This window comes from Chrysochloris asiatica, unplaced genomic scaffold (genome assembly GCF_000296735.1).
Source record: "Chrysochloris asiatica unplaced genomic scaffold, ChrAsi1.0 scaffold00007, whole genome shotgun sequence".
NCBI classification, from domain to species: Eukaryota; Metazoa; Chordata; class Mammalia; order Afrosoricida; family Chrysochloridae; genus Chrysochloris; species Chrysochloris asiatica.
In genome coordinates this window covers 23,051,521-23,079,520 of record NW_006408525.1, presented here as the reverse complement: position 1 = coordinate 23,079,520, position 28,000 = coordinate 23,051,521, and the positions used below count along the sequence as shown (strand labels likewise).

General features: G+C 47.4%; 2 protein-coding genes across 4 annotated transcripts in view; both read left to right on the top strand.

The window, feature by feature from the left end:
* Window positions 1–12,296, top strand: part of SP2 (Sp2 transcription factor) — a 30,653-nt gene extending 18,357 nt beyond the window's left edge. Inside the window, exons 3-7 of the mRNA XM_006832517.1 lie at window positions 205–1,179; window positions 8,969–9,281; window positions 10,398–10,572; window positions 10,747–10,940; window positions 11,979–12,296. Of these exons, the coding sequence (XP_006832580.1) occupies window positions 205–1,179; window positions 8,969–9,281; window positions 10,398–10,572; window positions 10,747–10,940; window positions 11,979–12,079 (1,758 nt within the window). The 3' untranslated portion in view covers window positions 12,080–12,296. The remainder of the gene's footprint in view (window positions 1–204; window positions 1,180–8,968; window positions 9,282–10,397; window positions 10,573–10,746; window positions 10,941–11,978) is intronic.
* Window positions 12,297–21,659: 9,363 nt separating this feature from the next.
* Window positions 21,660–26,942, top strand: PNPO (pyridoxamine 5'-phosphate oxidase). Of its 3 annotated transcripts, XM_006832514.1 has the most exons (7): window positions 21,692–21,895; window positions 23,444–23,568; window positions 24,618–24,717; window positions 25,623–25,676; window positions 26,116–26,244; window positions 26,490–26,560; window positions 26,777–26,942. In XM_006832514.1, the coding sequence occupies exons 1-7, from the start codon at window positions 21,758–21,760 to the stop codon at window positions 26,940–26,942; spliced, it is 783 nt and encodes a 260-aa protein (XP_006832577.1). In that variant the 5' UTR covers window positions 21,692–21,757. The 3 variants fall into 3 exon arrangements, with proteins under 3 accessions (XP_006832578.1, XP_006832579.1, XP_006832577.1); XM_006832515.1 differs by lacking the exon at window positions 25,623–25,676 and having other exon boundaries at window positions 21,660–21,895; XM_006832516.1 differs by lacking the exon at window positions 26,116–26,244 and having other exon boundaries at window positions 21,660–21,895.
* Window positions 26,943–28,000: the final 1,058 nt, after the last annotated feature.

Here is a 28,000-nt window from a genome sequence, read left to right as displayed (position 1 = left end):
CACTACAGGGAGGAGCTGGCAACTGCCTGCCACAGAGGCAGGAAGGGGCAACAGGAGCCACTACAGGGAGGAGCTGGCAACTGCCTACCACAGAGGCAGGAAGGGGCCTTTGATGAGAGCTGCCAGGAGACAGGGTCATGAAGAAGGAAGGGCAGCTGAGCAGCAGGCCTTCAAGTCTCACTCCTTTTCTCTGGTTTTTTGCAGGACTCCCAACCTTCTCCTCTTGCCCTGCTTGCTGCAACATGTAGCAAAATTGGCCCCCCAGCTGCTGAAGCTGCTGTGACACCTCCTGCACCCCCCCAGCCCACGCCACGGAAACTCGTCCCTATCAAACCTGCCCCTCTCCCTCTCAGTCTTGGCAAGAACAGTTTTGGAATCTTGTCCTCCAAAGGAAATATACTTCAAATTCAGGGATCACAACTGAGCACATCCTACCCGGGGGGGCAGCTGGTGTTCGCCATCCAGAATCCTACCATGATCAACAAAGGGAGCCGGTCCAATGCCAACATCCAGTACCAGGCGGTCCCGCAGATTCAAGCGAGCAGTTCCCAGACCATCCAAGTGCAGCCCAATCTCACCAACCAGATCCAGATCATCCCTGGCACCAATCAAGCCATCATCACCCCCTCACCGTCCAGTCACAAGCCTGTTCCCATTAAGCCAGCCCCCGCCCAGAAGTCGAGTACAACTACCACCCCGGTGCAGAGCGGGACTAATGTGGTGAAGCTGACGGGTGGGGGAGGCAATGTGACGCTAACTCTACCCGTCAACAACCTTGTGAACACCAGTGACACCGGAGCCACGACTCAGCTGCTCACTGAAAGCCCCCCGACCCCGCTGTCCAAGTCCAACAAGAAAGCCAGGAAGAAGAGCCTTCCTGCCTCCCAGGCCCCCGTGGCTGTGGCAGAGCAGGTGGAGACGGTGCTGATTGAGACCACTGCAGACAACATCATCCAGGCGGGAAACAACCTGCTCATCGTTCAGAGCCCTGGTGGGGGTCAGCCGGCCGTGGTCCAGCAGGTCCAGGTGGTGCCCCCCAAGGCAGAACAGCAGCAGGTGGTGCAGATCCCCCAGCAGGCCCTGCGGGTGGTGCAGGCCGCATCCGCCACCCTCCCCACCGTCCCCCAGAAGCCCTCCCAGAACTTTCAGATCCAGGCGGCTGAGCAAACGCCTACTCAGGTACCATGCACACTCTCTGCACCTACCTCCTCTCCTAAGCACTAACTGGCTTATGTCTGGTTAGCCCTCAGCTTGCTTTGATTTGATCTGAGGGTTGGGAGCCAGTATCGTTTGGGGTGAGTAGTAAGTGGGTACTTCTGCCTGACAGAGGGGCTCCCTTCAGCTTCGAGGGCCACGTATAGCTTATCTCTAGAAACCAGATGAATCATGGGTCTCTTTGGGTTGGCTTTTTCCTTATGGGAGTCTTGTTTGAGGGGTGGGTAGGAGCAAAGATAATATTTTGTAATAATAAAGTTTGTTTTACGTACTCCAAAATTGAAGCAAGAATAATAATAATAATAATAATAAACACAGCATGGGATTTGACATAAAGTAGAAAATGAGTGAGACGTACGCTGCTTGTTGGTAATGATGAGAACTCGGAAGAGGCGTCTAACTCTGCAGCAGGTGCATTTAGGTTAGAACCATCTAAGATGCCAGATGCCACAAGGATGTCCTTATTTGAGGAATTTATAAAAGGGTTCCAACACTGTGGCATCTCTTGGCTCTGAGGCAGGGTTTTTTTGTTTGAGCATGCCCACTGGAGCCCAGGGACAATGCTTATGGGACAGATGGAGACCCCAGAGTCCCTACAATCTCATAGAGTATAAACAAGTGACAGATGCCAGGATTCAACTCAGATTTCTGATGTCAGACCCCCACACTTATTTTGTGTTCCCACTTGACTCTTTGTGTCTTATGTGTGGCAGGTGTTAACAAGGGAAATGGAGACAGGGATTACATATACATTCATATGTACATATACATATGCATGTCATTGAGGAATTTGTCATCTGGTTGTCTGTAGAGAGCCTCGTTGTCTAGACAGAGAAGCATCACAGTGTGCGAGGGTGGGAAGCTGTGCATCTCGTGGGTGAAGAGGCTGTGCCTTTGGATTTGAGCTACAAGAGCAGAGGCCAAGCAGGAGGAAGTCTGAAACCTGTCCTAGAATAAATCCTCCTCCCTTGTGGCACGTTACATAGTACAGAGTAGTTTTCTACATATTATGATTTCATTTCTCTGCCATGATGTCAGTGAGATTCTGTTACCAGGCCTACCTTAAAGGTGAAGCACTGAGGTGATGGCCGCTCATGTGAACCTCTTGGGTAATGCCTCCCTTCTGTGAGATGGATGGAGGCAGGATTGAGTCCAGGACTTCCTAAGGAAATAAGTGTATATGTGCAGAAACATTTAGTTAAATATTATTCTTTAATGACTGAATCTATTATCCTTAAAAATAAAGAAACCCATTGTCATTGCGGTTGTTGTTGTTAAGTGCCCTCAAGTCAGTTCTGACTCGTGGCGACCCTGTATAGGGTGTCTGAGGAGAGACTGGTGGATTTGAACTGAGCTTGTGGTTAGCAGCCCAATGTGTAACCCACTTCGCTACCAGATGCCAATTCATAGCAACCCTAAAGGACAGAGCAGAACTACCTCCTGAGGTTTCTAACGCTGTAAATCTTTACAGAAGAAGATTGCCACATCGTTCTCCCGTGGAGTGACAGGTGGGTTCAAACTGCTGACCTTTATGTTAGCAGCTGAACGCTTAGCTACTGCGCCACCAGGGCTCCTATGTTATTATCCTTTGTTATTAAGTGCTATGAAGTTGGGTCTGACTCATACATAGCAACACTGTATAGGGTTTTTGAGAAGCGACTGGTGAGCCTGAACCACTGACCATGTGGTCCAGTGCATCGTCATCCTTAGGTACTGTTATTTATACAACCAATACCCTGTTAACTGTATATTTATTTAGGCTGCTTCTAATCTTCTGGCTAATTACTAAAAGTGGATTAAAGAATATGTATAATTTTAAAAAGTATTCTATATTGGATGTTGGTAAGCTACAACCAGCAGGTCAAATCCATGTTTGTACATAAAGTTTTATTGGAACACAGCCATGCCACATTTACTTACATATTGTCTAAGGCTGCTTTTGCTCTACATTGACAGACTTGGATAGTTATAACGGAGACCATATGGCCTGCAAATCCTAAATTAGTTACTATCTGGACCTTTACCAAAGTTTGCCATCCCTGCCCTGTATTATGAACAAACAGAAACTCCAGATAACACGGAAAATAGCACCAATTTGCAGAAGGGGAACATACTGGAAAACTGGGGGTGAGATTTGTATATTTACTAAGAGGTGTCATGAGGTTTGTTTTGTTTCTGAGAAATGCACTTCTCAGTAATCCAAGACTCCAAAATAACCGCAGTCAAGATCACGGCAGGACATTTTTGATGTTTGTTTACAAAGAACTTCTTTCCCTGACTCATTTGAGTATTTCCAAATGCTTTTTTAGCATGTATGTAATTCCTGCATATAAGGACATTCTACATGTCCACAAAACCACCATCACAACCAGGACTTTAACACTGAAGCATACCGCATTGAATTCAAGAGACCACAGCACAGGTGTCACCAGTGGCCCCAATATTCCTTTAGAGTCAAAGGCTCGGATCCAGGACCACACATTGTGTTGAGTTGCCCCGTTTGCTGTCATCTAGAACAGTTCTCATCCCTGACTTTCATGACCTTGATACTTTGGAAGATTGCAGGTTGTTTTGTAGACTGCTCCTCTTGTTTAGGTATGTCTGATGTTTCCTTGTGATTCCATGCAGGCTTTGTAGTTTTTGTGGGTTGTTTTTTTTCTTTAAGTTTTTATTATGGATTTTGTGTAAGTTTACAGGGCAGATCATTAGTTTTACATTCAACAAATCATACAACTTGTTTCATTACAATGCTTATATTCCCCTCCATGTACCATCAGTTAACAGTATTTCTCTCTATTCGCTTTAGCTCTTTTTTAAAAAAACACTCAGGCATATATAATAATTTACACCACCAAAGGGCACATTCTGCAATTTTGACTTCTGGCCGCCAGCTTTTAATCCCTCTCTTTCCATGAGTCCAGAGTCCTCAGCTGTTCCCTCTCCATGTCCCCATCTCTGCCTCCATCTCTGGTGTCGCTGCTTCTCTAGGTAAGGTCCTGCATTCTGCTTGTGCTCTTCTTCCTTGATGGTCCTAGGGTCTTTTGTTTCTAGACTGTAAGATTAACTGCTCCCACATTTTTGTTTAAAAACTTCAACCTTTACAATTGTGACAGTAGCAATTAGTCATGATAACAGTGACTCACTATTGAATCATAGGAATCTTATTCCCATCTTTTTTCATCAGACCCATCTAGACACGATGACAACTATTCAGCGGGGACTCTTTCTCCGCACCAACACTCTTAAACTCCCTCTTGAAATCTTGTAAGCCAGTCACTTCACGTCTTTATTGCCCCCTCATTTTAGATAGCCAATGTCTAAGTTGCCCGTCCCTATCTGCCCTGTGTACAGAGGGGATAGCATTGATACTTGATGTATTTAGAGTTACTGCCTCCATGAGTATAGGTCAGGTTCATCAAATTGTAGCAATTTACCCTTGTTTCCTCTATCGAGTTCTGATTATCAAGCCATCGAGGGTAGGTCAAATGGGTACAATCTGCAAGTTTGGGTGTTCTTGTGCCTCTCCCCTCACTTCATATCAGCTGGATGCTTCACTCTTAGCTCTAGCCCTCTGTGGCTATGTCCTTGTCCATGGGTTCAGGTGTCTCCAGGTCTCACTGCACTTTGAACCAACCAACACTTCCTCTTCTCTCTCTCATCTCCAGGTCACTGGGAGTCAGTGGACTGTGATTGAACTCAGCCCATTTCTTCATTACTGCCTTCCCCCTCTTCCACTCACCAACATGGTCACCAGCAAGCTGACATGCTTCTTTGTGTGTTCCCTTTGAGTTTCGGTTTTAGAGGGGGATTCGTCCTGAAGGAATTTGATTGCTTGCTTTGATGACTTCCTGGCGAACAGCTTGCTTATTCTTGCAGTAGCCTGTCATACTGACACTTTTTTTTTTTCTGATGATCCTTCTTTGAAGATGCATCTTAAGACGTTCTACCTGCTCCAGGCTGGTCTGCTTGTCCTTTCTAGTGGGAATGTCCCACCTCAGAAGTTTCTGAATGGGACTCAGGATTCCACCTTAAGGCCCTATACTCTGCAAAGGCTCCACAAGAGGCCTGTTTCACTGGGCAAGTTCTAGAACCCCTTTGAGGTATTCCAGTCAGTTACAGGCTGAAGACGGGCTTACAAGTTTTCTCTAATCATGTTTCCAAACATCCTTTTCTATCCCACTCAACTGTCTGTTTTACAATAGTAGGCAAGAGAAACTAATATTCATAAGACAGTCAAGCATCTTAGTAGTATTTCCCCTCTTCAAACCATGCCTAGATCCCTGTATCACAGAGTCCTGGTGTTTCAAGGTTGAGCATGCATCATTATTTACCTCTGTCCCACTTAGCCTGTGCAAACCTGTCTTGGTGTTCCCCTAGCTACCTTGTTCTTCCACCTCCTCACCCTTCTTGTATTGCCCTCCCCAACACCCAAAACATGATGTGTCTGCCCTTACCCTGTGTTCTACCATCGCCTCCCTCCACCTCCCCCTAAGCCTCCCACCCCAACCTCACCATTGTGGTTATCTTACATTCCGTTAACTCTTCCCTCCATTTAAGTCAGTCTATTTTATCCTGTAATATAACTGACCTTACCACCACCTAGATCTCTGTTCCTCTTTGTTTACCTTCTTTCCCACTGTAATTGTTTTGATCATAGACTGACCTCCCAGAGCCTCTGAATTTGTTCTTATAGTTTTATTCTGTTCTTGACTCTTCCATTTGTCGATTGACTTCCGGGTGATGCTGCCATGTACGTCAATCTCTGGTTGTTTGTTCCTGTTGGTTCTCTGTCCACAGAACTCCCTTTAGGATGTTTTTCATCACAGGGTTGGCTTTGGCAAAATCCCTTAGCTTCTGTTTATCCTGGAATGTTTTGATTACACCATTGTATTTGATTGACAGCTTAGGTAGAGGATTCTTGGGTCAGCATTTTTTTTTCTTTCAGGGTTTTATATATGTTTCCCCATTGCCTTCTTGCCTGTATGGTTTCTGTTGAGAAATCCGAGCTTAATTTGATTTGCTTGCCTTTGTATGTTACACGTCTCTTTTCCCTACCTGCCTTTAGGATTCTGTCCTTATCTTTGATTTTAGAGAGCTTGATTATTATATGTCTTGGTGATTATCTTTTAGGGTCTATCCTTCCTGGGATTCATTGAGATTCTTGAATGCTTATCTTTTCACTTTTCAGGATGTTAGGAAAATTTTATTCCTATTCTGGAATGCCGATAATTCTTAAGTTATTCCTCTTCATGTTGTCCAATGTGAATCTTAGACCTTCCTCAGATTTTTTAATCCTTTTTTCTGCTTGTTCTTCTATCTTAGTGGTATTGAAAGGTTTTGTAGTTTTTGCAGAAACATCACAAAGTGATACTGTGTTCTCACTGTGTCCTAAAGAGTGTGGTACATGATTTTAGGTTATCACATTACAAGGTTGGCGGTTGAAGTTACTAGCTGCTCCTCGGAAACCCTATAAAGGATCACTAGGGGGTGGAACCAACTCAATGACACTTAACAACATTACTGATGATGAGTACAGTGATGTCTGGCAAGTTTCTTTACCATGAAGTTACTTGATTTGTAATTAAGTATTTTGTGGGGAGATACTTTGAGACAATGTAAATACTTCGTTCATAACAGGATTTCACCTACTTATTCTAAAGTCTCACTTTTACTATGGTAATCCACCGCCACTGAGTAGATTCTGCTCTAGGATAGAGTGGAAGTGTTCCATAGGGTTTCCAAGCCTTTAAATCTCCCTGGAAGCAGTTGGCCTTATCTTTCTCCTATGGAGTAGTTGGTGGATTCGAACAACTGGACTTTTCATAAGTAGCTCAATACTTAACCCACTGTTCCCACAGGGGTCCTTTTTACTGTGTACAAACCAAACACCAAACCCACTGCTTTCAGTCAATTCTGACTCAGAGTAATCCTGGATAGGATTTCCCACAATGGTAAATCTTTACAGGAACAGATAACCTCATCATTCTCCCTTGGAGCAGCTGATGAATTTGAACTGCCAACCTTGACGTTAGCAGCCCAGTGCCTGACACATAGTGCCACCAGTGCTTTTTTTTTTTTTTATTAAAAACAGCTATTAATTGAGTGATTGGCAATTCAGAACCACCCAGAGGTACCTTGGAAAAAAGGCCTGGCAACCTTCTTCCAAAAGATCCCAGCCTTTGAAAAAATCCTATGGAGGCAAGTGTTTCAGGATACACTCAACAGCAACTTGTTGTTTTACTATGATGGTAGTTTCTTAAATTAACTTTTTGTTTCAGAATAATTTTAGATTTCCCTCAAAAGTTGCCAAGATAGTATAGAGTTTCCCTATACCTCTCATCTTATTTCCCTTGTTGACAAACATATTAGCATGTGTGTCAAAACTAAGAAACCGACACTGATGCATTATTCGTAGCTAAATGCCAGACTTTACATGACCCTGACAGTCTGGAGACCTACTAGCTAGGTAGCTTGTAGAATGTCCTCTGATCTGGGTTTGTCTGATTTCTTCTCATGATTAAATTGTTAGCGGTTTTTGGAAAGCACATGGCAGAGACAAAATGCCCTTCTCATCACATTTATATCAGGGTACATGATACCCTTGGGGAAGTTAACCTTTATTACTTGGCAAAGGAGTATTTCTCCACTGTAAAGGGAAGCTACTCATCAAGCCTTAACCCACTTTCAGTGGTGAAGAATTTTTCTTGGAAGATTTGTCTCTTTTTTCCCATTTATTATATCAGTAAGGTCTCATGTATATTTCCTTTGTACTTAGGGTTGTTACTCAGCTAATGCTACATTGTTTGTTTTGTTGCTTAAATGACTCCAGCTTTGGCCAGGAGCTTTCGGGTTGGCTCTTCTTTTTAACATATGGTTTTGTTTTATTCTAGTTGTTGTGTTAAGTGCTGTTGAGTCAATTCCGACCCATAGTGACCCTGTATAGGGTTTCCAAGGAGCAGCTAGTGAGCTTGAACCGCCAACCTTGCAGTTCAAATGACTTTGCAGTCTGATGCATTAGCCCACAGGGCCACACCAGGACTTCTTTATACTAGTGATTCTTAGTATATTCACAAGTTAACCATCACCACTGTGCACCTTTAGAAAATGTCGTCAAAAGAAACCTGGTGGTGGTGGTGATTATGTGTCATGGAGTCAGTTCTAACTCATAGTGACCCTGCATAGGGTTTCTGAGGCTGTAAATCTTTACAGGAGCAGAAAGTCTCATCTTTCTTCCATGGGAATGAATGGCTGGTAGTTTCAAACCTCTGATCTTGAGGTTAGCAGCCTGACTCATAATCACTACGCTACCAGAGCTACTTCAAAAGAAACCTAGTTACCTCAAAAGCAGTCACTTCCCACCACCTCTCCCCTGAGTCTCTGGTCATCACCAGTCTACTTTCTGTCACTGTGGATTTGCTTTTTCTGGACATTCATATCAATGAAATCATAATATGTGGCCTTCTATGTGACTTCTTTCATCTAGCATAATGTTTTCAAGTTTGTCCATGTTTGTTATAGTATGCACACGGGTGCATATCCCTGGGTGACAAACGAGATCTCTTCCTAAGTGTGTCTTTAAGATGAATTTGTAGTTGTAGACTTTATATTTAGCCTTACTTTAATGCAAGAAAAGGCATTCCTGGTGGTACTGTGGGTTAAGCTTAGGGATGCTAACTTAAAGGTCAGTGATTCAAACCTACCAGGGCAGGGAACTGACTTCTGTTGGGGCACTGTTTTCTCTTGCTCTTCCCAGGTCTACATCCGCACGCCTTCCGGTGAGGTGCAGACGGTCCTTGTCCAAGACAGCCCCCCAGCAACAGCTGTGACCACCTCTACCACCACCTGTAGCAGCCCTGCATCCCGGGCTCCCCATGTTAGTGGGACCAGCAAAAAGCATTCAGCTGCCATCCTCCGAAAAGAGCGGCCCCTGCCAAAGATTGCCCCCGCTGGGAGCATCATCAGCCTGAATGCAGCCCAGTTGGCAGCAGCTGCCCAGGCCATGCAGACCATCAACATCAATGGCGTCCAGGTCCAAGGCGTGCCTGTCACCATCACCAATACTGGCGGTGAGGGGAAGCCCCCACCTATCGGCTGCCTAGTCCCGTCCAGCCTAGAAGCGTGTCCACGCCTTTTCTCCATTGGTCCTTACAGTAGCCCTGTGAGATCGTTTAAGACACAGAGTTCCCACCTGACAGCTGAAGGCCTTGAATGTGATGGAGAAAATAAGATGTGCTCAGAAAAACCCACCAGCTAACACAGATGCAAATTCAGTTGGTACAGGGAGATGGTGTCCAAGAACTTCCAGAAAGGCCCCATGGAGGAGAAAGTTTTGAGTTAAGGTTGGCAGGAATGGAGGGAGCCTTCTGCAGTGGGGGGTTGTGGTATGTGCTGCACTTCACAGGACAGATTTCTGTGGTAAAAGCAGCCTTAGTAATAAGCTAAGGAAGAATTGTAACCACCTAGCATTCTTCGCCTGGGTCCAGGTAGTGGATCCTTGAACTGCTTCTTTTTCTCCTTAATGCATTTACTGCTCATCATCCCTTTGGTGGTCTCCCACTTGAGATGACCCCAAGAGAGTAGGGAAGACAAAGCTCCTCTTCTCCTGTAGGGAATTTGCAGAACTCAGTGGCGCCAAGACTCCAACTCAGAGGGACTCCTTCCATGGAAGATATGGATGGTTTGAGCTTTTCCAAAATCCATAGAACTGTTTTTTCTTTTTGCCAACAAAAATTCCTGGAGACTTTCCAGAAAGCGGAGTTAGTATCTCCCAAGGACCTAAGAAATACCCCCAAGACCCCAGTACAGTAGCCTTCCCAACTGAAATCACGGGGGCATTGTCTTAAAGTGAATTCTGCCTGCTTCATACAGTGGTTCAGGATGTTGACTCTGAAGTTCACTGCCTGCGTTTAGATCCCAGTTCTACCACTTACTAGCTATGGAACTGATGTTACTGAGTCTCTGTATCTTCATTTGCAAAACGGGAATAAAAGCACCTATTTCATAGAGTTGTTATGAAAAATAAATTAACACATACAATGTCCTTAGGAAGGTTATGTGGCCATCAAAAATAATGAGCTGCTACTGTTATGTGCAGAAGCGTAGAAGGGTCGATCTGGGGTGTCAGGCTCCCTCCTCTACCCCAGTAGGCTTCCTTTCCCTGACTGCCCTCCCCCTCCCTACAGGGCAGCAGCAACTGACAGTGCAGAATGTTTCTGGGAACAACCTGACCATCAGTGGACTTAGCCCCACCCAGATACAGCTGCAGATGGAGCAGGCCCTGGCTGGAGAGACCCCTCCTGGGGAGAAGCGGCGCCGCATGGCCTGCACGTGCCCCAACTGCAAGGATGGGGAGAAAAGGTAACAGGAGGAGAGGGGCCCGGACCACCAGCTCCTCCTGGAGACAGCCACCAGTCTCAAAGCAGATGAGGTGGCTCCGACTTCCGCTCCCTGACCTAACCTCACATCCTGGTCCCTGTCTTCTTCCTCCTCCCTCTTCCTCTCCCTCCATCCTGCCCTCACCCTGATTCCCAGGTCTGGAGAACAGGGTAAGAAGAAGCATGTGTGCCACATCCCCGATTGCGGCAAGACTTTCCGGAAGACGTCCTTGCTGCGGGCCCATGTGCGTCTGCACACCGGTGAGCGGCCCTTTGTCTGCAACTGGTTCTTCTGTGGAAAGAGGTTCACGCGGAGCGACGAGCTCCAGAGGCACGCTCGCACTCACACAGGTCTGTACACCCCACCCACCTCGTCCTCCCTGTCACTGCCTTCTTGGGGTTCCTTCAAGTCATTCCCCAGCACAGCAATTCCCAAAATCACATCATTTTCCTTGCACAACCCAATGATTTCTGCCAGATGTGCAGTTATTTAATAAGCACAGACCTAGTGGGCTGGGCACTGTACGATGTGTGCACTTTGCATCTGAACTAATTTAAGCCTCACCTCTGCTCCTTGGAATCCTTGGATTTGCCCCCATTTGACTAAGACCTGGAGAAGTGAAGTCATGTGCACAGGGTCACATGACTAGTGATGGGGGTGGGGAGTTCAAACCTAAGAGAGCTGGCTCCTGAACCGGTGCTTCTAACCCCCCTGCCCTTCCTGTGAGTTACCTCATGATTTTCCTTACATCGGCTCACCGTTCTCACTCATTTGTGTCTTGTGCACTACTGTCTGACATCACAAGTGAGATGTCCATAGTTTTACTTTTATTAACACACTGGCAAATAAAAACAAAGAATGTTCATTCATTCCCAGCTAAACTTGTCTTGGATGTCCCCATTGGCCATAGCATGTACCCTGAGAAACACTGCTACAGTGAAGGCCCCTGGGACCAGGGTTGGGACAGATGCCAAAGCTTTGACTCGTGGCCAGTGTCACGAGACAGGTCACACCACCCCCTCCTAGGCCAAAAAATAAATATACCACAGAGCAGCAGCTAACCTAGGGTAGGCCAGTGCAGTTCAGACAACCAAGTGGGCAGGGCTGGTGAGGGCAGAACGATTCGAAAGTCTGAGGGACAAAAAGCAGGAGAGAGCAGGAGATGATCTCTGCATGGGAAGAGTCCCACGGGCCAGAGGCAAAATACAAGTGTCTTGGGCAGGGGACAGGGAATGGAGGTCAAGTGGGAGAGAGCAGTGAGGACTCAAGAAGCAGCGAGGGTACAGGCTAGAGAGGGGCGGAACCTGGGGAGGGGTGGCGTCAGCTCTGCCGGGTGCCCTGCCTTTCGAGGCCCAGGACAATGTTGTGATGGGCGTTTCCTCTTCCAGGGGACAAGCGCTTCGAGTGTGCCCAGTGTCAGAAGCGCTTCATGAGGAGTGACCACCTCACAAAGCATTACAAGACCCACCTGGTCACGAAAAACTTGTAAGGCCAGCTGAGGCGGCAGGCCTCGAAGATGCAGTCCCCCGTCCATGTCCTGACTGGACCTCTGGCTGAAAGGTGGCCTATGGCCGCCCCGGGCTCACCCTCAGCCCTCTATCCTGTTCTGCAACTGTGTCCCCCAAAGGAAGGGGCTCTGCTGCCCCCTACTCCTTCTCCAGAAGCCTCTTGGCTCTACCCCACCCCTTCCTTCTCACCACGAGCTCCTGGCCTGCCCAGACCATGGACACTGGCCATGCCCAATGAGACGTTCTAAACCAGGACGAGTGGGAACCCTTATTTCCAAAGGAAAAACGTGAATTTCACTCCGTCCAGGAGCAAAGTGAGCCCTGCCCCATCCCCTCCCTTCCCCTAACACTGTAGTGACCTGGAGCCTGAGCCTAGGCCTGGCCAACTCCAGTCGTCGCCTCGTGCCATGTCCCACCCCCTCCGGCTCCTCCCTGGCCCTTCACCCAGGGCTCCCCCTGCCAGCCCTATCTGACTCCGTAGGTCCTCAGCCCCGCCACAGTTCTCCTCCAGCACATTCCAACTTTCTATTTAAAAAGAAGCTGCCCATGGATCCTCCCCATTGCCCTGTTTTTCTATGGAGAACGTTGCCTTATACTCGACTTCAGATGATGAGCACTGTGTACCGTGTGTGCTTCACAGAAGTTTGATTTAATTGCTCTCTTCTGCCTTTCCTTGTTACTCACCTCCCCCGTGTGCTTTCAGGTGAGGGTTTGGGGGACAATGATAAGTATATGAACTTTTTTCTCACTAGCAATTCTCATTTCTCAATAACACAGCATTTCAATTCAGATCTGGATTCAGATTAAAACACCGTCACATACTGAACCTCTTCCCTGTCCACCTCATCTCTCCTGCCCCAGCCCCAGCTCTACATGTGTACAGTGTATAGTGTATAATAGACAGTTGTGTCTACTACATGTTTAAACAAACATATTGCTTGTTATTTTTGAGGCTTTTAAATTAAACAAAAATCCAACTTTATTTTTAGTTGTAACTGCTTGAGGTATGTTTTATGAATTAAGTGAAAAGATTTGTTATCCTTTATTAACAATGTACTTCGTTGGTCAGCACTGAGCTGACAAAAATTTTCTCTTGCTAATAAATTTAGTTGCCTGAGGCAAAATCTGCAACTGGGCAATGCGGCTCCTTTGTCTTTTACCTTGGAGAGCTAGGAGAAGAGACTCGAGGAGGGAGCCATGGTCTCTCAGAGCGATCTGACCTGGAAGAAGGTAGGACTGTGCCTTCCTGACCCTTGGCAAATACGCCCACCTGTGGTCAAAGCCTGAGAGGAGCCACCACACCCAGGCCTCTTGGCATGGGCACAAGCCCCCAGAGTACCTACCTGGGACCTTCAGGGCCCAAAACATGGTTTCTGCTTTTTTCCCTAGAAGCCAGTTTGGCCCAGAACCAACTGGATACCACAGAGGCAAGGACAATAATGGCTTCCTCAGCCAGCAAGTAAATTCCTCCACTGAGCACCCTTAACTAAGGACCCTGGCAGACAAGAGCCAAAGGATCTTGCTTGACTGGCTTACCTCCAGAAGGCTAGAAAGTCTAGAGAAAAGGCAGTTTCTCAGAAGTGTGGAGGTCCAGGCAAGTACTTAGGAGGCCCGGCAAGCCATAGATTGGAAGCCCAAGAGGGCCCTGGCCACAGAATCTGCTTTTCTTCTGTCTTCCCTTCCTAGCACCTCAGGAAGGATGGAGAGCCAGTGGGTCAGTTGAAGCCTGTTGGTTTTAGTACGTACTGTAAACTTCAAATTTTGGTGAAGATTCTTCCCTTTTTTTTGGCAGATCTATTAGGAAGTCAGGAGTCTCTGGGTCACACAAGTGGTTAAGGGTTTGAACCTCCCCCGAGTGGCTCAGAAGAAAAGCCCAGCAATCTGCTTCTGACAGGTCACAGCCTTGAAGACCTTACGGAGCGGTTCTGCAGATACAGGGACACCCAAGTAGTCTGGATTAGGAAGTCAGCAGTGATGATTGGTACAACCTCAGTACCCACATTTAAGCAGAGGCCTGAAAAGTATCTGGGCTGAAGGGAGATTTGAGTCAGTCTCAAGCTTCTGTTGTTGTTTGGTGCTACTGAGTCAGTTCCAACTCACAGCAACCCTATGTCAACAGAATGAAACATTGCCCAGTCCTGTGCCATCCTCAAAACCATGTGGCAGCCACTGTGTCAGTCCACCTTGTTGAAGGTCTGCCAGTTTTTCAGTGACTATCAAACATGATGTCTTTCCTTCTCCAGGGACTGGCCCCTCCTGACAATGTGTCCAAAGTATGTGAGACAGTGTCTCACCATCCTTCCTTCCAAGGAGCATCCAAGAAAAACATGTTTATTTTGGCAGAACATAATATATTTAACATTCTTTGCCAACACCATCATTCATAGGCATCAATTCTTCTTTGGTCTTCTTTATTCTCATTCATTGTGTATGAGGAGATTGAAAATACCATGTCTTGGGTCAGGTGCAACTTAGTCCTTAAAGTGACATCTTTGCTCTTGAAGACCTTCAAGAGGTCTTTTGAAGCAGATTTGCCCAGTGCAATATGCAATTTGATTACTTGACTGCTGCTTCCATGAGCGTTGATTATGGATACAAATAAAATGAAATCCTTGGCAACTTCAATATTTCTTCCATTTATCGTTATTTTTTTAAAACAGTGTTTACCTCCATTTATTTTTCCCCTTCCCCTTGTAACCATCACAAAATGTTTCATTTAGCAAGAAAATCTTTTAACTTTTTACAACAGTGGTCCTTTTGTGATTGACTAATTTCACTCAGTATAATGTCCTCTAGGTTCATCCATATTGTGAGGTGTTTTGCAGATTCTTCACTGTTCTTCAGTGTTGTATAATATCCTATTGTGTATATGCACCAAAGTGTATTTAACCATTCTTCTGCTGATGGGCATTTAGACTGTCTCCATCTGTTTGCTATTGTGAACAGCGCTGCAGTGAACCTTGGTGTGCATGTTATCTAGTTGTGAATTGCAGCTCTTAGTTGTTGAGGACAGATATCAAATGCAGGGGTTGCTGGGTCACACAGTATTTCTATTTCCAACTTTTTTATCTTGATGTTGCTTATTGGTCTAGTTATGAGGATGTTCGTTTTCTGTATGTTGAGGTGTCATCCAGACTGTGATCTTTGATCGTCATCAGTAAGTCCTTCAGGTCTCCTTCATTTACAGCAAGCAAGGTTGTGTCATTGAAGAGCCAAGTGGAAGCCCATGTCTGACTTCCCCGGAATTCACAAGGGGGAAAGGGAATCAAGGCCAATTCCTATGAAGCAGAGTTCAGACATGCCTCCACCCTACAATCTTCTGATGCCAACCAGCCTCCCCACAGCACTCTCTGCTTCACATCTGGGTTCAATAATCCATTGCAGTTGTCAACAGAACTCATTAACAATACTCAAGATTATGGGGTTGATTAGGGAAGTGAACAGGGTACAATTCAGGATCAGAAAAACTCAGACTGCAGCAGCTGTCCAGTCAGGAACACCTCTTGTCTGCCAGACTACAGGCACGTCTCACTCCTCTTTTCGGCCTCTCAGCCATGTGGCCCCCTTGGCCTCTGACCTGCTTGGGCAAGTGTTACAAAACTCCTTTAGCAAACCTGTGACTACCCAAAGGGCACATTCTGCAAGCCAGTTTCCTGCCTGTACTCAGTCCATGGACCTAGAGCCCGAAGCTGCTCTATCTTTCCAGTCCACCATCTCTGCTGTCCCTACTTTTCTAGGGAGGGATCTTACAATCTACTCCTGCTCTTCCTTCTTGATAGTCCTGGGGTTGTCCATTCCCTGCTTCAGTGATGGCTCCTTTTAAACACAGCTGGAGGGCAAAACTAACCAATCCCAGTCTTAGAGTCCTTTATACCTATTTGCATGGTCCCACTCAATCACTTGGTGGAATTAAGACCATTGGATAGAAAAGCCCCATCAAGTAAACCCAAGGTGCCATAGTCATGTAGACCCATATGTACTTACTTTCTAGGGACACAGCTGTTCACTCACCCTCAAAGACAAACCAGGGTCACTTCTGTGCAGAAGTGGCTGTCCATCCACTTGAGCTCTCTCTTTTGTCACCAGCAGCTTGCATTTGTAAGCCAACACCCTTTCCACAGAGCCAGTCAGCCCTGTGCAGTCTGAAGGCAGGAAGAGGAGAGGCTGTGTTACTACCTTCATGTCAGGTGGATCTCAGGATCTCTGCCCTTGATTACTGCTTGTCCTGCACCTCATCTCTTCTGACAAAACTAGACCAATAGCTTCTTCCCCATCAGGCCCTGGCCCTGCATTTCATCACTCCAGTGGCAGGAAGACATGAAGGACCCTGATCTGTTCATCGTGCATGGATTGCACGACTGGAAAATGGCCTTGCTATGTGGGCTTTTTGTTGTTTTTATTCATGTACTTTTGTTGTTATTAATAAATACAGCCAAATTCAGCTTTCTATTTGTATACTTCAACGACACTGATTATATTCTTCGAGTTGTATAACTATTCTCACTCGCCTTTTAGCTTTGTTCCTCCCGAGTTAAACTCATATTGTCCTCCTCAAGGTTCCCATCTAATCTTTTGAATTGCTTTTTATCAGTTTGATCATTAAATGAGCATAATAGTCAAGGCAGACATTCTTTACTAGTTAAACTAAACTACTGTTTGGTTTTAAGGTTTCAGGGTATTTCTGGCTTATGGTTTAAAGATTATCTCAGAGCACTCATTTTAGGGGTTCATCCAGCCTCCATGACTTCAGAAAGTCTGGATTCCATGCGAATTTGAATTTGTTCTGCATTTTCCCCCTTTGGATCAAGTCTTCTATAGAATCTTGTTTTAAGTGTTCAGTAATGCAGTAATGGTTGCCCTGAGGGGACTGGCAGAGAGAAGGATATTAAACAAGATGCCCTCTTTCTGCCACATGTTCCCTTTGGCTTTACTCTCAGGCTTCAAGCAGCATCCTTTCCTGGGAACTGAGTCCAAGTCATATACTACAAGTGTGGAAACTGACCTCAGCTTCTGGAAGTGAAGGGCCAGAGGCCAATTAGTCAGACTGGAAAAGGTGGCACACTGGGCTCTCCTACCCCCCAACCCCCCACCCCCAGTAGGACACATGGGAATGGCTGAGAAGTCAGGCTGGGAAGAGAAAGCTGTGGACTATTTTGATTCTGGAGAATACGGAGCCTTCTTTTCTCTGCCTCCTAAATGCAATTCTGGATCACCAGGACCTCCCTGAGCAAAGGGTCTGAGGTCCCTCTGCCTTGTGACCCATTTGGGTCATCAGGTCCCTCTTTCTTCTTCCCTCCCCTGTCTCCCTGCTGCACTCCCCACCCCCTCCCCGGCTGCTGTGTTCTTCCTCTCTTGAGCTCTCCAGGTGGATGCTCTCAGTCACTCTGAGAAAGCCCTAGCTCACTGAAGACTCAGATGCCTCAGGGGCCAGGAGGGAAACAGACTTCTCAACCTGAGAGCAAGCAGCTAGCCTTGAGGCCGGGAATATCTAGGGAAGTGTGGGACTGCCATCAAAATCAAGAGTGTCCACACTCCGCTCTGGTCAGTTGATGCTGTGTGAGGATGCCAGACCTGATTCTTGTGAGAGAAACCAAAGATGTGGAATTTTATGTGAAACTTCCCAACTTTTAAATCCTTACTCAAAATTGTCTAAAAATCCAGCAGGCCCTTTTAGGTCCCATTTCAGTCCTCTGACCAGCAGTTTGTGAATTCTGCACTAACAATTCCTTCCTGTCCATGGACCCCCTGTGTAGTACACACAATGAGTGAAGCGTTCAGCTGCTAACATAAAGGTTGGAGGTTCAAGCCCACCCAGGCACACCTTGGAAGAAAGGCCTGGTGAGCTACTTCTGAACAATCCGCCATTCAAGTTTCTGTGGAGTACAGTTCTCTGACACCCATGGCACTCACCTAATGGTAACTGATACTGGAGTTTTACCAGTGTTATCACCACTCTGCCCAGACCTCTCCCTTCCCACCATCCTACTTAACTCCCCGAAGCTCTCTTCCCTCCCATTCATTCTCATCCGCCCCCATGGGAGGCTTGTGAGACTCAAATCACTATCCTGGAGGCCCCAGACTCCATCCTGACCAAATTCATAAACCCTCACACTCAAGAGGTCCGATAATGAATTCAGCTTTTTCTCCAAGCCTCCTCCAACATGCCCCACTTCAATGAACAGCAGCATCCATGTGACCTAAAGCCAACATTGGGTAAGCTGACTTCCTCATCACACCTCCTTATCCCCATGCCCATACAAGCCCCCACCCCAGCTAACACAGAGACAAACTGCAATGTCTCCCAACACCCCCTACCACCAACCTTGCCTTCTTCAAACACAAGTCTAGTCACTAGACTACAGAACGGAAATATTTCAACCAAATAATTAGATAAAAGGCGGCTTAAGATCATTAATACAAATGCATTCCAAGAAGAAGGGTGAGGTATAATCCACCAAACCCACATTCAGGCTTTCAGGTCCTGTTGACAGCCATCTCCATGTAACACAATATTGCAATATATTTTCTATTCATCAAAGACATTGTCTCCACACACACATACACACACACAAAATGTTAATAATTTCATAAAGTTGGGGGGGGGAGGTGGAAAAGCGTTTAAGGAAAAGCAGAAACAAGTAAAAATTCATGTGTCCCATGCAGATAAAGCCATTGGTGGGGCTTCACACCTAGCCAGAGCCTGTCCACGCTCTGTGGGGCGGCTTTGTGATCCAGACACCAAATCCAACTACACAGAAAAGCACAACACAAACCTAGTTATTACCTTCAAGACAAAGGGGAAAAGATAAAAAGGCAACCAATTGTAAAAGTCCCCGCAAGGAAGGCAGAGGTTATCAGAAGCTAGGGCTTTCCCCTCATCTAGGCCTTTGAAAAACAAGAGACTCTGCTCTGTTCAACACTCTGGTTCATATTTAAATCAACAACAAAACAAACCCATTACCAAGGTGCCCCCATGTAGCATGGGGTAGAACTGCTCCTGTAGGCTTTGAGTTCTCAGATGTAATCTTTATGAAAGCAGATTGCAAGACTTTTCCTCTAAGGCACCACTGGGTTGATTTGAACGATCAACCTTTAGCTGATCACAAACCAGGAACCCTATGGGTCAACAACATCATAGGATAAAAAATTTAGAATCTTTGTGTTTAAAAGTCGGGCCCTAGCCACATGCATAATACTCTTCAGCAAGGTACACCAAGCCCCTGCCCTCTTGTCCAGCCAGCTTACTCGATGTTTCTCGAATGCACTGGGCCCTTCCTCATGTTACTCCCACTCCCATTGTACACCCAGCAAACGCTTAACCCAAGACAAGTCAAATGCCTGCTCCCTTTACAAAGCCTTTCCTATTGGGCCCCTGGAGACCACTTTCCTCTTTGTGTTCCTCTTTACCATCTCTCTCTCAATGCCCTAGAGCGGATTCCACTCACAGCGACCTGGGAGTCCTGGTGTGATACTGTAGGATAAACACTCAACTGAAAGGTCTATTTGGACCTCAAGGTCGGATTGAACCACAAGGTCAGTTTGAACCACTGCAAGGGTGGCTTATCCTATAACATCATATCAGAACTCCCTGTTGTCATCAAGCTGGTTCAGACTCACAGGGTTCCCTAGGAGTGGCTGATGAGTTTGATCAGCTGACCTTGTGGTTAGCAGTCCAGAGCTTATCCTACAGCACCATACCAGGTCTCCCTGTTGTTAAGTGCTGTTGAGTCAGTTCTGACACATATTGACCCTGTGTCAGGAGCCACTGATGGGCTTGAACTGCTGACCTTGATAATTCAAACTGACCTTGCAGTCTAGTGCTTATCCTATAGCATCACACCAGGACTCCCTATAGGATCTGCTCTAGTACCTAAAAGTTAGTTTACAGATCTGCCTCCCACTGTAGACTGGCAAGCCCCTTGAGGGCAGAAACCACGTCATCTTCATCTGGCATTCTTAGACAAATGGTAAAACATCAGGAGTCTTTAACAAATGTCTACCAAATGAGGAAATATGTGTATAGCACTTTACTGAGCTCTTGCTGTTTCAGCAAACTTTGAACTCATATTCAAACGACTGTAGTTCTGGTGCCCTAGAATTCAGGGTCCAAGCTAGAACAGCCCTCTGGACAAAACCATCTGCATTAAAGGGCACTGATGCATGCTTACATGGGTACAAGTGCAAAGATAGGAGTGGAGAGGACACTAGTGTTCCTATGTAGAAAAACACCCACAACAAGGAAGTCAGAAAACTCACTCTCCATCACACTGAAGGAGGAAAATGATGGCAGCACAAAGAGTTCCAACCAGTGGATAATCTGCAGATCAACAGCAAGCTTTGAGATCTCTCACTTTTCTGCAGCAAATTGGTCTTTCGTGTTCTATAGGCTCAAGCGTTTAGCACATAATAAAGGATGATAGGTATCTAATGTGGCGCTTTAAGAAGCTTAACAGGAAGGCAGACACCTGGGCAGGGCAGAGCAGAAAGTTCCCCTTACCTGGCATGGTCCTGGGGTGCCTGCCTAAGATGGCTCCTGCAGCTGTCATTCCTGATGTTGGTGGAAACTGAGGCTACAGAGGAGGCCACAAGTAATGGTCCAGCCAGGTTAAAGTTGGAATGGACCCTGGCAGGTGTCCCATCTCAGTTCTGTATCCACACTGCCTGTAAGTGGCTTTGCATGGCCACCTGCTCCTCTATCTTCAGCTATTGCTGACCTTGATGGACCTGCCTAACTACCTAGGAAGGGAAAGGGGGGGGAGGGGTTAACAAAGTAAAAAAACGGGGAGATCTTTGAGAGGAGGGGCAGTGGCAACTTTTCCAGGAGCCTAATTAGTGTCAACTGCAGTGCCCTGTAAAAGGGGAAATTAGTTGCTAAGTGTGCCTTGACCCCAGCTAGACTATGAGGCTGGAGAGAGAGGGCTCAGAGCTGGAAGAAGATGCTCTGGTCTGGGATGTCTTGAATACAAATTTGCTCCTCTCCCTTACCCTCAGCTGTCTCCCTTCTCACCCTGGTATCTCCAAACCAGAGTTCCTCCTCCTCCCCCCACTAACTAACCAGCACTCATCTAGCGTGCTCCTCTACTCACTTCCATCTCACTCACTCTCAAATCCCACTTTCTTCTCCTAACCTTTCGGTCTCCCCATCACTACCTTTCTAGAGGGATTAGGCCCTAACGCCACATATTTCCTTTGCCAGCCCACAAGCCTCCTCTCCGAAGGAGTATCTCGGGCATTCAGTTTGCATTCAGGCACTTAAAGTAGCTACCATTCTCTTCAAGTCCTCAGTGGCTCAGCCCCCGCCCGCCCCAGCTTGGGCTGATGCAGTCCTACGCCTTTAACAAGCCTCCACGTGCGAGTTAACGGCGGTGACAGCATTTCCTTGTGTCTCTACTCTCCCCTCCCAGACGCTGCCCATTGGCTGCTGGATTCCTCCGTTCTTGTTGTAATTGGCCGCGTTCCCGGAAAACTCCAACCAGTGACCTCTCCGCGCCTGTCTGCCATCTCCGATCCTGGCCTCCTATTGGCTCAGATGACTTAGGCCTGTTTAGCAACTGAAATAATCTTCCTTCCTCAGAGTAGACGCCGGAATTCAGAAACTGGTTCCGAGCCTAACGGAACCTGACGTGAGGCCACGCTAGGTCACGTGGCCGGTGGCCCTCATGACGTGCGGGCTGCAGATCGTCACCGTGACGTTCGGGCAACGGACCAAGTGGCTGGGCTACCTCCGCCTCCTGTGCGGTCGCGGTGTTGTCATGGACCTGGGACCGATGCGCAAGAATTACCGCGGGGACCGAGAGGTACCACCATCCCCAGGGCATCCTGCAGGACTCAAGGGTAGAGGTCTCAGAGCCATCTACAGGGACAGAATGATTTAGAGGAACCCCGCGGCGTTGCTGGCGTAACCCATTTGAGGAAGGGATTTGAGATTTATGACTCTTGGGATGTTGTTGAGTGCTGTCGAGTCGATTCCAACCCATAGTGACCCTGTATCGGGTTTCCCAGGAGCGACTGGCGAGCTTGAACCACCAACTTTGCGGTTCAAATCGATTTTGCAATCTAGCGCGTTAATCTACAGCGAGCGCCACACCAGGACTCCTCCCCCTTGGGATTTTTGTTATTAAGTGCCTTCTAGTCGATAGCGACCCTGTATAAGATTTTACAAGGAGCAGTTGGTGAGCTTGAACCGCCGACCTGCAGTTTAAACAACTTTGCAGTCTGACGCATTAGCCCACAGCGCCACACCAGGGTTCCATCCCCTTGGGATGTTGTTGTTTTGTTGTTGTTATGTGCCATGGAGTCGGTTCCGACTCATAGTGACCCTGTACAGGGTTTCCGAGGCTGTAAATCTTTATGGGAGCAGAAAGCCTCATCTTTCTCTCGAGGAACAGCTGGTAGTTTCGAACTGGTGACCTTGCGGTTCGCAGCCCGATTCGTAGTGGTTACAAATTGGGCTGCTAACCCAATTGGTCAGCAGTTCGAAACTAGCAGCTGTTCCGTGGGAGAAAGATGAGGCTTTCTGCTCCCGTAAAGATTTACAACCTCAGAAACTGTGTACAGGGGTCGCTATGAGTTGGAACCAACTCCAGGGCACACCACCACCGCCACCAAGTGTTTAGTAAGTAAAATCTGGGGGAAAAAAAACTAACACCAGGGAAGGGAAGAGAACGCTTTTAGCTCATACGCTTCCTTACTACCTCTTACCAGTTCTTCTGTCTGCCACTTGGAGTTCTGTTCCTTTCCTTCCTACGGATAAGAAAGTAGAGAGCTGTGTTGGGTTGGGGCCTAGAGCACTCTGCCTGCATTGTTAGTACCTCCTGTAATACTTGTTAAAGATGCAGCTTTTCAACAAACCTGACACTTGCTGAATGAGACTCTGGGAGGTAGTGGTGTCCAAGAATCAGTTTAATTTTTTTTGAGGCTCTCCAGGGTGATTCTGGGGTCCTGGTGGCACTGTGGGTTAATGCACTGGACTGCAAAGTCATTTTGAACCGCAAGGTCCACAGTTCAAGCTCACTAGCCGCTCCTCGGAAGCCCTAAACAGGGTCATGATGGGTCAGAACTGAATTGACGGCACTTAACAACAACAACAACAACTGGGTGATTCTGATGCACAGATAGGTGTGATACCCAGGAGATGAAACCCTAATTCATCTCTCACCAGCTGTGTGATGTCTCTCACTGCCTCAGTTACCTCATCTGCAAAAGGGGACTAGCAGAGCCTAGTAGTTTGTTGTTGTTACAAGGACTAAATAAGTGACTACTTCCAAAGTGCTTCTGACAGCACCAACCAGCTAAGTGCTGTGTGTGTTTGTTAAATGAAATAAAACCGAAAATCTCTGTTTCAGGCATTTGAGGAGGCTCACCTGACCTCCCTGGACCCAATAAAGCAGTTTGCTTCCTGGTTTGAGGAGGCTGTTCAGTGTCCTGACATAGGAGAAGCCAATGCCATGTGTCTGGCCACCTGCACCAGGTAAGCATGCTATGGGGCCTTCTATGGGTAGGTACAGGTGATGTGGAAATTTAGGATATGGTCCAGGTCAGGCAAGTCACGTGCCCTCTTTGGGTCCCAGTTCTTCTAAACTGAAGACTATTGTTGTTAGATGACATCGAATTGATTTCAACTCATAGTGACCCCAGGTGACAGAGTCGAGCCACCCCAGAGGGTTTTCTAGGCTGTCATCTTTACAGGAGCAGCTCCTCTGGTCTTTCTCCCTTGGAGCCATTAGATGGGTTTGAACCGCCATCCTTTGGATTAGCAGCAGAACACTTAATGTCACCAGGGCGTGAAACTCCATTTCAGTGATGAAATATACCTCATGTATCTTTGCCCATGATAGTCCTTCACACATGCACACACGACACCCTACCCTCTTCATCTCCCCACTTCCCCACTTCCCATCTGTCTTTAAAGATCTACTCCTGCGATCTCACCATGAAGATCTCACCTCGCCCTCTCTTGAAACCTGGCACAGTGCTGCAGTGCTCCCCCATGTCCTTCATCTGTCAACCAAGCCGTCAAATACACTTTGAGACTTCCATTTATTAGCCTCTTGTTATATTTGCCTCACCTTGACTAAAGTGGAAACCCTTTGAAGGCAGGGAGGGAGCTTATACTGTAACCCCAGGGTGACCCTAGAGGACTTGACATAGCTGTACCTTCCTTATCCTCCACTGTTGGCTGGTTGCATTATTGTTGGTCCCTGGCCCTTAGGGAGTCTGGAAGTGGTATACCTCTAGGGCAGCTCCCTGTCAGGAGAAAGGTGAGGTTTTCTGCTCTGGTAAAGATTTACAGCCTCAGAAACCCTATACAGAGTCACTATGAGTCATAACTGACTGGATGGCACTTAAGGGCAAGGACACCTCCCAGGAACTAGTGGGGGGTGGGTGGGACAGACTGAAAGCCTGAGTGCCCAGACACTGCAGCCCAGCAGGCCTCCGCTGTAGGGCTGCTGAGACATCCCATCTGGGATGGGGGCGGTAGTGAGAGCATTTAATTAGTGCTTTGCTGTGTGCCTCTAGGGATGGAAAACCCTCTGCCCGCATGTTGCTGCTGAAGGGCTTTGGCAAGGATGGCTTCCGCTTCTTCACTAACTTTGAGAGTCGAAAAGGAAAAGAGCTGGTAAATTCTTGCCAGAGCCTGCATGATCCAGTCCTCCCCTCCTCTACAGCCACCCAAGCTCTCCCCTCCCACTTTTGTTCTGTACTCCAGGCACCTTCCTGCCTCAGAGCCTTTTGCATTCTTTACCCAGAATGAATACTCTTTCTAATCATCCCTCTTCCTCTATTATCTGTTTGCCTAATTAATTCATTCCTCCTCCTCCCCTGGGAGTCCTTGTGTAGCTGCTGTGGGCTGATGCGTCAGGCTGCAAAGTAATTTGAACTGCAAAGTCGGTGGTTCAAGCTCACCAGCTGCTCCTTGGAAATCCTGTACAAGGTCCCTATGGGTCGGAATCAACTTGACGGCACTTAACAACAACAACTCCCCTGATTCTTTCACTGGGTCTGTCCCTCTTGCTATTTGCTGTCATTGTGACTGTACATTAATCTGTCTGATTAATGTCCATCTCTCTTGCTAAAAGGTAATCTCTGTGGGGCAGAGACTGTGTGGGTCTTCACTCTGCCATGTCCCCAACACTTATCCTGGTCTTGGGCACAGAGTTGGCCCTGAGCATATTTTCAGTGACTGCATCTAAAATCAGAAACCCTCCCTGAGACCATGCCAGCCAGACTGGCTTTTCTCATAAGGGTGAGAGAATTAGCAAAGTCTTACTTTAGAGTTAGACTGGTTGGGTTTTCAACCCAGCTCTACCACGTAACTATCTGAACTTGGCACATTATATAACCTTTCTGAGCCTGTCTCCACATCTATAAAAGTAGGCTTGCCTTTGAGGGTTTAAATGGGATGCTACAATAAATGCTCCTGCTGTGGGCCCACACCCTACAGGGGCCCACCTTCTACCCCGCACACCAGAGGTAGCCTCCTCCCATCCTGACAGCTCTTGGTGGATTTTCTTCCATTTCTAGGATTCGAACCCCTTTGCGTCCCTTGTCTTCTACTGGGAGCCTCTTAACCGTCAGGTGAGTCAGTAGTTTCCTGGCCAACCTAGAAAGGGCTGGGGAGGGAGAGACCTGAGATCCCAGGCTTATCCAACCTAGGCCTGGGGCACTCAGCTCTCAGAACTACCAGTTAGCTATTTGCAAACACCTGGCGGCCCCTTGGATTTTACGGTAAGATGTTGCTCCATAGGGTTTTCAGTGACTGCTTGTTTGAAGTAGGTCCCAGACCCTTTGTCTGAGGCATATCAGGGTAAACCTGAACCTCCAGTCTTTCTGTTAGCAACCACTCTGCATCACCCAGGAACACCCCGCCGCTCAGCAGCAGCTCTCCATGAGCTGGTCTGGTTGGAACCCCAGGAGTGGATGAGCAGATGATAAAAAGAACAGGGAGGAATGGGGCCTATGTTGTTGGGAGGGCAGGTGACATGATCCCCATCTAGTCAGGGCTGTCCCTGAGCAGGTGCGAGTAGAGGGGCTGGTGAAGAAGCTGCCTGAGGATGAGGCCGAGCGCTACTTCCACTCCCGCCCCAAGAGCAGTCAGATTGGGGCTGTGGTCAGCCAGCAGAGTTCTGTGGTCCTTGATCGGGAGGTAAGTGGGGCTCATCCCCAGTCCTCTGGATGGCAGGAGGAGCCCTGTCTCTCCAGCACACAGAAAAGGCCCTCTCCCCAGGGAGGTGAGGGAGGCGGGGAAACAAGTCTGTTACTGTGTGATCACCTGTGGGCCCTGAACTCTGGGAGGCCTGTCAGCCTTGCTCACCTATGTCCCCAGCACCTGGCCCATTCCATAAATCACTGACTCTGTCTGGCCCTCTGTCTACCTCCTCCTCTGAACAGTATCTGAGAAAGAAGAATGAGGAACTGGAGCGGCTCTACCAGGAACAAGAGGTGCCTAAGCCAAAATACTGGTGAGTGCTATCTTAGGCTCATCTGGAAAGGACCACCAGACCCCTGCACGTAGTTGAAGCTGTCCTGTCCATGAAATTAAAATGAGTTCCCCCTCTGGCAACCCTGGTCAAAAGCATTCCACCAGCTCCCCTCAAGGGACCCTAGCAGGGAATGGGGATGTGTATGTGACTTGACTGGAAAAATCCATAGAGTGAAACTTCTGTCTCTTTCTATAGGGGCGGCTACATCCTATATCCACAGATGATAGAATTCTGGCAAGGCCAAACCAATCGCCTGCATGACCGGATTGTTTTCCGGCGACTTCCGGCAGGAGATTCTCCTTTGGGGCCCATGACCCACCGTGGGGAAGAAGACTGGCTATATGAGAGACTTGCACCTTGATTCTGAAATTTGCCTCCATAGCTGGAGCTGGGGCCTGGAGCTATAGGACGGGGTAGGATGAGGAGTTAGGCCCCTCTGAAATCAACCCATTTTCCTCCCCACCCTAAATTCTTCAGGGCTTGTCCTCCCAGTTCTCTCAATGGGAGTGGAGTGGAACAGTGGCAGAGAGAATCACAAATGGGAAATAATCCCCTAATTATGTTTCTTCACCTTAACGAGGATGTATTGTAATAGCTAGCTCCCTCTGGAGATAGCAAATGCTGAAATTTGCTTCTCTGGTGACACCTGGTGGGCCCCCAGCAGCCCTGTGTGTTGCCTGTGCCCTCCTACTAACCAAAGCTGATTGGTCTCAGGGTAGGCACCTGAGTCAACCTAGCCAATCAGATTTTCGTGTCTGCAATTTGAAATTTGGAATGGAGAGACCCAGAGGCTGGGAGTTTTTGTATCCAAGTCATTGGCGGCAGCCTAAGTAGCCACCGTCCACTGTCTGCTGCTCTTGTGATTCCCCCAGCTGCCTTGTTGTTGTTAAGTGCCATTGAGTAGATTCCATCCCATGGTGACCCTGTATAGGCTTTCCAAGGATTCCAGAGCATTAGCCTGCAGCGCCTCCCCAGGCCTTCCCAGCTGCCCTAGCCCTCTCCTTTCCAGGTCCAGGCTGTGCAATTCCTCCTGCTGCCTCAGAACATCACACTATCCCCTTAACAAACTCGTGGTTTGGCTTAAGTTAGCTAGAATGGCATATACCCTACTGATTGTTGCCTGTCATTATATGAATCGCAGTTTAATTTTATTTAATCTAGAGGAGCTATAGATGGAAATTTCAGGGAAGTTGGAATTTTTTAACAATCAGAGTTGCCTACATGGGAGTGGGCTGGCTGCCTATGAAGTGATGAGTTCTGTCCCTTGAAGTTGGTTCTGACTCTTTGCAACCCTGTATAGGGTTATTCAAGGAGCAGCTGGTAGGTTTGAACCACCAGCCTTGTGGTTAGTAGTCCAGTGCTTATCCACACCAGCTAGACCTTCCTTTGGCAACTGTTTTATTGTGAATTATTTGATCG

Bases quoted from the DNA above. Each gene is read 5' to 3' on its own strand.
- PNPO (XM_006832514.1), top strand. From the start codon at position 21,758: ATGACGTGCGGGCTGCAGATCGTCACCGTGACGTTCGGGCAACGGACC. The intron at 23,569-24,617 runs GTAAGCATGCTA...GTGTGCCTCTAG, and splicing joins TGTCTGGCCACCTGCACCAG to GGATGGAAAACCCTCTGCCC. The intron at 26,561-26,776 runs GTGAGTGCTATC...CTCTTTCTATAG, and splicing joins GTGCCTAAGCCAAAATACTG to GGGCGGCTACATCCTATATC.